This window comes from Phascolarctos cinereus, unplaced genomic scaffold (genome assembly GCF_003287225.1).
Source record: "Phascolarctos cinereus isolate Bilbo 61053 unplaced genomic scaffold, phaCin_HiC Scaffold_3;HRSCAF=262, whole genome shotgun sequence".
NCBI classification, from domain to species: Eukaryota; Metazoa; Chordata; class Mammalia; order Diprotodontia; family Phascolarctidae; genus Phascolarctos; species Phascolarctos cinereus.
Genome location: NW_027555736.1, coordinates 206102297 through 206112800, shown reverse-complemented (window position 1 = coordinate 206112800; position 10504 = coordinate 206102297). Strand labels below are relative to the sequence as shown.

Genomic DNA, 10504 nt, shown 5'->3' with positions numbered 1-10504 from the left:
CATATATTATGTAATATATAACAAAGTATTTATATTTGTATTGTAATTTATATTTTAGTATGGCATGGTGGATAGAGAGCCAGTCTTGAAGGCAGGCAGTATGCCTTTCTGGACACTTTAGGAGATATAAAGGGAGTTGGTATAATGGGTAAAAAGTTGGCTTTAAGCCAACAAGACTTGGGTTCAAGTGTGTCCCTGAAACATACTAGTTGTGTAAGCCTGGGCAAGTTACTTCTCACTGCTCTAGAGATAGAAGGAACCTGAGGGGCCCATCAGATCTAACTCCTTCGTTTGACATGAAATGATTTGCTAGTTAGGGGAAGTAGATTGGTTTAAAACCAAGGCCTCCCAAATCCTTTCCATTCCTATCCCATACTGCTTGTCTGACTCTTTTCACAGGAGCAGAAAATGTTTTTACCCAAGACCGATTCCCCAATTTATTGTTATCCAGGGAAGCTGACTATTTTTAGCTTTTGAGAGTCTTTCTTTAGGCATCCCAACCTGTTGACTTGTGTCAAGCTTTAGAAGAGTATGGACATACTATGCATCTTAAATTATGTGAGCAAGGAAAGGAAAAACAGCATTCTTAGACCTCCTGGCTCTTGGGAAGGTTCAGAGGCTTGAGGCAGTGAGCTTGTGGTGTGGGCAGTCTAACGGCAATTTCCACCTGGGGAACAGTTATTTTGCTTATAGGGGCTCCAGGAGAAGCTCGAGATGAAATTCTGTCTGCTGACTTCCTTTTGCCCAGTTCTTGAATCTTCTGTGGGTAACTTTTTATGAGTTCCCCATTCCAGAACATTTGAGATTCAGCTAATTTTTTGGTCTTCATTTTATCCAATATAAATTCCTGGGAGTGAAAAAAAAACACAAAAAAATCTCTCTCATAGGATCTTATCCATGTATGATTTCCTTTGTGAAACCTTCCTTAGTTACTCCAGCCTATGCTCACTGTTCTTCCTTTCCCTTAGAACTTAAAAAAATATCTAGAACTAGAAAATAAAATAGAAAACTTTAGATCTGTAAGAGATCTTAGAGCACAGAATGTTAGGGATGGCAGAGACCTTAGAATACAGATATGGCATGTTAACATGGCACATTAGTGTTGAAAGTGACTTTAGAAAGTTGGGACATAGGACATAAGATTAGAATTGTAAGGGTGTCTTAAGGAAAAAGTCTAGTCTAGATCTGATGCTTTACAGGTGAGGAACTGAGGCTCAGAGAGGTAAAATGATTTTGCCCAAGGTCACAAACTTACACATTTTAAGTGCTAAGGCTAGGAGTAGAACCTGTGTCTTCTAAGTTTCACTTCAGTGCTTTGACTTAGAATTTAATTCTGTTCAATTCATTATGCAATTATTGGGTATTCAAAGAGACAGTAAAAAACAGGCCCTTCCTGCAAGGGGTAGGGGTGGGGATTGTTAAATGTATATGTGTGATGGGGAGTGCTTGCTATAGAACTAAACACAGGTAAGTATACCTGTTAATTTGAGAAAGGAAAAATAATAATTTCCCAGTTAATAAATGGGAAATGTTTCCTATAGGTGATAGCACCTTGAGATGAACCTTGAAGGAAATTAGGGGTTCTAATGAGGCAGAAGTGAGGTCACACGAGTAGTAGTGAGATTCAAACTCAGTTACTTCAATTCCAAAACCAAGTTCTTTGTGTTATATCCAATAAACCCAGTTTCTTTCTACCTGGATCAGCACTCCATAGATGGACAGGACCTCCAGAATCCATGACCTTAATCCCTGAACTGCTTCCCTCTTATAAATTGCATGTTGTATTTTTGCAAAACTTCTTTCCTAATTATGATGAAAATTTATTGAAATAAAAGTTCTGGGCAATTGAGGTTAAGTGACTTACTTGCCCAGGGTCACACAGCTAGTGAGTGTTATGCGTCTGAGGCCAGATTTGAACTCAGGTCCTCCTGACTCCAAGTCTGGAGCTCTATCCACTGCGCCAACTAGCTGCCCCCCCTTAATGTCATTCTTGCTATGATGTTCTATGTTTGATGATTCCACAGATTCTTCCCTTTGGTCTCAGAGATTGTGAGAAGCGTGGGTGGTTGTGATTAGAGCATCCTAACTCTAGAGCTGGAAGGGATTGTAGAGGCCATCTGGTCTAATCCTCATCATTTTGCAAATGAGGAAAAGGGAGGCCTAGGGAGATTCATCGACTCGTCCTAGGTTTCACATGGATTATGTGACAGAGGAAAGATTTAAAGTCTTCTTTCTCTACAACTTGTGCTCTTTCCAATCTACCACTTTTCCCCCCTTTTGGGGTACCTATTATATGTCCAAGGCCCTATTGACATGCTTAAGGAAATACAAAGATAACAAATAAGATGTGATTTCTGTGCCCATTATTGCATATTGGATGTGGGTCAACAAGGGGCTACATCATGTGACTGATGGATGGTGGGGAAGCAGCTGTTGGTATATCTTGGGAACTTTGTGGGGTTGTTACAATCAGAAGACAGTTGCAAAGGTCACCTTTATATGTAAGTCTCAGATTTGTCACTCTTGTACTTTACTCAAAACAAACTGATGAGAGCTTTCTACTTCTAATTTTACAAATGAGGAAACTGAGGTCCAGAGTGAAGTGGCTGGTCCCTGGTTATCCAGCTGCACAGTCAGAGCTGGGATTCAAACCTAGACCTTCTGAATCCAGAATCCACTCTTTCTACTCTGCTACTTTGCCCAAAGGCAGATTTCATTTCACTCACCTGAATCATTTCCAGTTTGCAGCATAAGTCCAATTGTTTTAAAGGACCATAATGTTGGATTTGGCACTGCTCTGCCAGGTTAGTGATGGCTGTCCCTAGATGTTGGTCCTGTGGGGAGAAAAAGAAGATGTAATACCTGGGTGCAAAGGGTAGCTTTCCTAGATTGTATGTTCAAATGGTCATAGTAGAGTCACCTTTCTATAGTACTTTGTAGATTATAAAACTCTATCACTGATGAGGTCTAGATTCTTGGGGTGCTAGGACCCTGGAATCACAGCACAGAGGGCCCTGCTTGAATGAATTCAACCCAAATCTTCTTTCAGCCAGAGACAAAGTTTTATTAGAGATGGGCCATATGGACCAGACTCTTAAGGAATCTGAACATTAGTGATGCCCGTAAAGAGGAGTGGGCATGAGGAAATCTCAGCGTCTAAGTGGGGGCCAAAATGAATCTTATATATAGTCACATAATTTTGGGGTGTTAGGAGGAGGGACTGGAAAGAGGATCTGGGTGACTTGGAGTGTCTGGGAGGTTGTGGGGAAGACAAGGAAGAGGTTGTATGGGGTCTATACTAGGCTCAAAGACTAGGCTTCTTAGAGAGATAGAGAGAGATCAGAATAAGAATATGAGATAAGGAAAGGCCAGTTGAGTAGAGTATAGCCTCAGGCAACCATCTGAGACTAGAGTGAGGTCAAAGGAAGTTTAAGGGTTTTCTGGGGCCAGTAGACAAATGGGACCCAAATTCTTTTTTGGTGCAAAGGGCAAAGGTATTGACTTGGGCCCATACCCCATCAATTACAATTAACCCCATGGATTAGATAGTACAAGTATTGTTATCCCCATTTTACATGTGAGGAAACTGAGCCTGGGGAGGTGAACTGATTTGTCCAGAGTCACATAGTTTTGTGTCTTTTCACTGCTCCTGCCTTTTTATGACAGCAGAAAGATAAAGCATCAAGTATTTACAGAAATGGTGGAGAAAACATGATTTTTTTCTTTGGTACCTTCAAAAGGATTTTTCTGGGACAATGAAGACCCATTTGTACGAAGGACTATGTTGCTCTGAGCCACATACCTTCTTCTGGAGGCAGTAGAAAGAACACTGGATTTGGAGTTAGCAGTACTGGGTTCTAATCTTGGCTCTGCCTCTTACTGTGTGGTGGTTGAGTTAGTCTGTTCCTAACTTTGGCCCCATTTTTCTCATTTGTAAAATGAGAAGATTGGACCAGATGATCTCTGAGGCTCCTTCCTACTTTAATGTACTAAGAAGCCAGGCATGCATCGTAGAGATAGAGGGCTTGAGTAATCTTTCTAAACTTACTGCTCTGATAACATCACTCTTTGACTCCCAAGCCCTCACTGGCTCCCCATTGCCCATGGAATCTGATCTTGGCATTTGCCACTTTCCACAATCAGGTGCCAGCCAGATCTCCTCCTCTCTACTGTCCTTCAAATTCACTATGGTATAGCACAGTTATACAAGATGTCTCCAGCTTTAAGCTACTAAAACTTAAAACTGCATTAAGGTTTTTGGGACTCCCTGAATGGTATTTGGGTATTTACAAAGCACTTCACACACATGGCTTTCTCATTCTATTCTCATAACCACTCCTCTAAGGTAGTTCTATGGGTATTATCGACCCCATTTTACATGGAAGGTTGAGATTAAATTCCTTTAGGTTTTTGATTGGCAGTGGCATAGTAGATAGAGCTCTACTCCTGGAGTTAGGAGGACCTGAGTTCAAATTCGGCCGCAGACACTTACTAGCTATGTGACCCTGGGCAAGACACTTAACTCTATTTGCCTCAGTTCTTCAACTGTAAAATGAACTGGAGGAGGAAATGGCAAACCACTTTCGTATCTTTGCCAAGAAAACCCCAAATGGAGTCATGGAGAGTTGGACACAACTGAACCAAATTCATCAACAAGTAGAAGAGACAATGAGTAACATTTTACGTCAGCTGTTTTTTTTTTTTTTGTGTGTGTGTGTGTGTGAATCTTTTCCATGTTCACTTACATGGCAAAATAGAAGAGGTTTAGAGTTGGAAAACGGGGCACCTCAAGTCCCAGCGCTATTTGGTAGTTATTAGGTGAGGTGCCATTATTATTGATCCTTCTTTCTTTTTTTATTTTGGGTATTTGGGGTTAAGTGACTTGTCCAGGGTCACACAGCTAATAAGTGTCAAGTGTGTGGTCTGAGGCCGGATTTGAACTCAGGTCCTCCTGACTTCAGGGCTGGTGCTCTATGCACTGTGCCACCTACCTGCCCCATTGATCCTTCCTTCTTGAGAGTACCAATGACATCATGAGATTGATGTCCTGACTTGCTCATGAGTGGGGAAGGTGTAATGCAGAACATTATTTTACCATTTAGGTAGTAGGGCCCTTTAAGCCATGGAAAGCAGAAATTACTGCTTAATCTTGCCCCAGACCTCTTTCCTTCTAAATCTAAACAATAGTGAAATGTACTCTTGCATAGCTCAGCACAGCCCATACCTCCAACGCAAATGGATAAGAAAGCTTGCAATATAATTGCTTTAGATAATTATGTTTATACCAGAGACCAGGACACCTGGTCTGGTTTGTGTGATCCCTGACCTGTAATAATGGGGTGCTTGGGTGCTTGTGCTTGTATTTGTGCCCCAATTTCTCCCTAGTCTCAGAAACACTGTCTCTGACAGTGACCATTCCCCAGCCCAAGGACACTGTGCCTAGCAGTTATTCATGCATGGGCCTCAGTACAACCCTTATCTCTCTCCCTGGTACAGCTACACAGAGCTGGGCTGCTCAGGCCCCAGCCCTCAGATCATGTCTCTGGAAGCCTCCCAATTCCTCAGTAAGTTCCTATGTTGTGAGAAAGCTTTCCCTTGTTGCAGAGCATTCTCTCATCAAGACAGAGGGAGAAGGGTGCCCTTGACCAGCCCAAGGACTCTTCCTCCTGCCAGACTCCAAAGATCCATCTCCCTCCCTGACTGGTATATTCCCTGTACTTTCCCATCCATAGCCCCCCCCCCAGACACCTGCACCTTTGGATTACCTCATCAGTGTTCCTGGCATTTTTTTCCCATGCTCTTTTCCATATAAACCCTAGCTTGACTCCTGATCGGGGCTGCTTGATTTGGGTGTGCATACCCCTTGCAGCCACGCGCTAATAAATCCATATTTTAAATTACATCTGGGTCTTGCTCGCTGATTTCTTGGTACAACACAGGGTTTCCCAAAATCATGGGCCTCACTCTCTCCTCCAGTCATTGAAGTCCAGTGGCAAGACAAAGGTCAAGATGACTGGTGATGGCCTGGAATGCAGTGGGTTGACCTTGGTCTTCTAAATTAAGGTCTTTTCTAGGTCTCAGTATGTCTGAGGCCTTGCCCATTTAATGACTAAAGGCTAGGAAAGAGTTGAGACAAAAGATGGTTTAATTTACCATCACCAAGATATCAACCTAGGAGAGGAACACCTTCAAAGTTTCTGGACAAACCAGAATAGAACTGCTATTTACGCTTAATCTAAGTCATCAAACCCTAAACTGTGAGCCACAGAGGCTTGGGTTGGGGCTATTTTCGGCCATTCTACAAAAGCCAGAGTGATTTGGGTTTTAAGGCGGAGTCAAGTAGCTCCATTTAAAACACAATGGGCTTTTAGAAGCCTGTCTTTTCAGAGCTACATTTCAAGAAATCCGAAGTGAAGAGCCCTGGCTGGGATTATGATAGTCTTGGCTCCAGAGATTTAAAGCAGGAGATGCAGAGAATGGTTACTACCAAGGGGAGTGAAGTCTCTGACAGACATTCAAGTCTCTGACCAGGAAACTGAGTCCAAAGAAAAGACTAGGCCTGAGGATGTTAGCTAGCATGAGGACCCTGCTCTTTGTCCAGATGAACTGGGTATCTGGATGAAGAAACGCCCACTGGAGGTGAAATGTCCTCTAGCCAAGAGCCTAGAAATAGACCAGCGCTTTCAGAAAGGAAAAAAAAAAAGGCAAGAAATATTTTTTTCGTTAGGGTTGTATCTGATCTTGCAGCTGTGGGAAGGGTACCTTTTTAAAAAGGAGTTATAAAAAACACACCTGATTTTGAAGGAAAAGTGCATCACAGAGCTCATTCTTTTCATGAGGAAGAGATAGCCAACAACTTCAAATGAAGTCAGAGCTGGAAATTAAAAGAAGCCCCATAACAACCCAGGATGGGAGTGGGAGCACCAATATGGCAGAGACTGCATGTCCAACAAAGCAGTTTTTAGTAAAACTATGTCTGAAAGTGATTACGCAGCCAGTGGGGGTAGTGAACAGATGATCATGGGGATAAAATGGACAGTTCTGATCACGTAAACTTAAAAAGTTTTGTACAAATAAAATCAATATGGTTGGAATCAGAAGAAAAATTTTATACAAATGTATGTGATTAAGGTCTAATATGGTCTAATAGTGATTCAAAGATACAATTACAGTCACTCACCAACAGATAATTGGCCAAAGGATATGGATAGTTAGTTCTCAAAAGAAGAAAAGCAAGCTATCAATAACCATATAAAGATGCTCCAAATCCCTAATAATAAGAGAAATGTAAATGATAACAACTCAGAGGTTCCACCTCATACCCATCAGATTGGCAAAGATGACAAAAAGGGAAAATGACAATCGTTAGAGAATCCGTGGAAAGATAAATGTGCTAACAGAGTATCTGTGACACTCTGAATTAGTCATTCTGAAAAGCAGTTTGGTGAAATACTCAAAAAATATTAAACTGTGCATATCTTTTGATGCAGTGATAACATCACTGGGCCTATACTATAAAGATCAAATAAAGAGGGAAAATATTTATGATAAGATTTTTTGTTCAAGAAAAAAAGAAACTGGAAACAATATGAGCGCCCATCAAATTTGGAATGACTGAATAAATAATGGTACACGAGCATAATGAAATGTTATTACACTGTAAATAATGAAAAGAACAGGTTCAGATAAACCAAAGGGGACTTGTATAGTGAGTGAAATGAGCAGAATCAAGAGGACGATTTATCAATGAGTGTGATGTTGTCAGGAAAGACGATTGTCTTCTTGATGGCCAATCATGACTCCAGAAGGATTGATGATAGGTATGCTGGGCAGAATGAGACACACATTGTAAACACAGCCAGTGCATGTGTTTGCTTTACCTTACTACATTTGTTTAAAGGGAGGCTTTTAATTTGGGTTTACGAGGCAGGAGTGGAGAAGTATTGAAAAAAAAAACATCAATAAAACTTAAAAAAAATGCACAGAAGATAGCAGGATATTCAGAAGGGGACCCTGACGTGTAGGGTAATATTGGAACAAACTTCGTATGTACTTAAAAAAATCCCCGACAACCCCAAGTGCTATATAATAGAGTTTCTTGGAGTAATATACAATCCTCTTCTTCTGTTCTCTGTATAAGAAAATGTTCATGTTTGTCAAATTCATATTAATAAAATATTGTTGTTGTTCAGTCATTTCAGTCCTGTCTGACTCTTTATGATCCTATTTGGGGTTTTCTTGGCAAAGATACTGGGGTGGTTTGCCATTTGCTTCTGTAGCTCATTTTACAGATGAGGAAACTGAGGCAGAGTTAAGTGACTTGCCCAGGGTCACACAGTTTGTAAGTGTCTGAGGTCATATTCGAATTTAGGAAGATGAACCTTCCTGACTCCCAGCCCTGTGCTCTACCTACTACACCATTTAGTTGCCCTATGTAATAGAAAATACGTTTAAAAATTTTTTAAAAAGAACTTCTCTTGGCTAAGGAACTAGGAAACCTGGGTTGGAGTCCTAGCTCTGCTCCTTCCTCACTGTGTGATTTTTGAGCAAATTACTTAGTGTCTCTTGGACTCAGTTTATTCATTGGTAAAGTGGGAATAATAGATCCTTTCTCTGCCTTCCTTACAAAGTTATTATGAGGATAAAAATATGAAAATGAATGTGGAATTGCTGTGAAAAGTGAAAAGCACTAGACAAATGTAAGGATTATTATTATTTAACTTGCAATGTCAGTTTCATTGGGGTTTTAGAGGAATATATGGAAGGAGAATGTTTTAGTGGAAAATATTCCAGGGCTCAACACAAGAGACCAGGATTTGAATTCTATGAATCCTAGCTGTGTGACTGTGGACAAGTGGGGCTGTTTCTTTGAGTCTCAATTTCTTCTTCTATAAAATGGGAATAAATTTGCACTAGGTGCCTCATAGAGGGTTGCTCTGAGAAAAGTGCTTTACAAATGCAGTCTATTTTATGGGTAACCCACAGAGCCCATAGACTTACACCATCTTTTGAGATACTTTTCTTTATCTGTACATTCATTTTCATCTCTCTGTTTTTTTCCTTGACCTCATCCAATTTCTTTTGCAAAGTTGAGAGCTCAGTATTCAGGACCTAGGGTATGTAAATGAGAATGGGTTCACATCTAAAAGTTCCACAAGGTGCTAGCATCTACCAAAAAACCCTCCAAAACTTTAGTTCCCTTCTCTAGGGATCCCTTCTTCCCTTTTCTGTTTTATATTAAGGCCCAACTCAATTACTTTTATGTCCATTAAGCCTTTCCTGATTCTCTCCAGTCAGATACCACAGGATCAGACAGCTCTAGGCCTGGAAGGGACCTTAGAGATCACTCAGTCCAACCTGTATTTGAACAGGAGTCCCTTCTACGAATCTGCTGCAAGTAATGGCCTACTCTTCGCCTGAAGATATTTAGTTAGGCTACATGAGAAAGGTTCTAATTGCAAAGTAGAAGATTTTGCTTGTGTTGGGCTCAGCTCTGCCTCTCTGTAATTTCTTCCTTTCGGGCCTAATTTTGCCCTCCGGGACCACAGAACAAATTTAATCTGCCCTCTATGTGATTTCTATACTTCCCTAGCCTTTTGCTTTGCTTATGTCCCTCTAAAGTTACGATCTATCTATTAATTGTTTAATTAATTGCTATTAATTAATTATTATATCACATATCCATTATATATCATATTATTTTATATTATAATTATATTATGTAATTATTAATTAATTAATTGTTCAGCTGTTTATTCATTTATCTAGCTATTTATTCATCCACTTATCTGTCTACCTATTTATCTATTAACTAATTAATTCAGTAATTTATCTATTCATTTATTTATTAATCTATTTATATTTATATACAACACATAATAAAAATATATTATATAAATATATAAATGCATTGAATCAATTATATATTTATATATAAAGAAATCAAATATAAATATATATTTATTCATCTATTTATCTATCATATCATCATCTATTCATTATCTATCTATACCTATTTGTATATTAATTAATTCATCTATTCAGCTGTTTATTCATTCATTCATTCATTTGTTTATCTATCCACATATTTATTTGTTATCTATCTATCTATCTATCTATCTATCTATGCCTGATTTAGCCGTCCTATTAGTAACATGGCCTAGTGGATAGAAAGCCAGTTTGGAATTAGGAAGATCTGAGTTGAAATCAGTCCTTTTTCTGACACATTTTGGCTTTTGACACCAAGTAAGTTATTTAACCTCTCAGTGCCCCAGGCAACAGTCTAAATTGCAGAGTTGATACTGAAAGAAAGGCCTGGAATAGGGTTTTTCTTAGAACTTTTAGCATAGCAACACATGTATCAGGTGCTCAGTAGATGTTTTTTCAATAGCATTATTCTATTCTATTCTTAATGCCAGCCTATGTATTGGGCAAGTTTCCTCAACCTTTCTAGGGCTTCATATCTAGACACAGGCATGACAAATAGAAGTGGTCCCAGTCGGTT

General features: G+C 39.7%; 1 protein-coding gene across 2 annotated transcripts in view; it reads right to left on the bottom strand.

Moving 5' to 3' along the window:
- Positions 1-424: 424 nt before the first annotated feature.
- CCDC197 (coiled-coil domain containing 197) overlaps positions 425-10504 on the bottom strand; it is a 33953-nt gene continuing 23873 nt past the window's right edge. For both annotated transcript variants that reach the window (XM_021000246.1, XM_021000250.1), the window contains exons 6-8: positions 9001-9111; positions 2727-2834; positions 425-847 (exon numbers count right to left, since the gene is read on the bottom strand). In XM_021000246.1, the coding sequence (XP_020855905.1) occupies positions 587-847; positions 2727-2834; positions 9001-9111 (480 nt within the window). In that variant the 3' untranslated portion in view covers positions 425-586. The remainder of the gene's footprint in view (positions 848-2726; positions 2835-9000; positions 9112-10504) is intronic.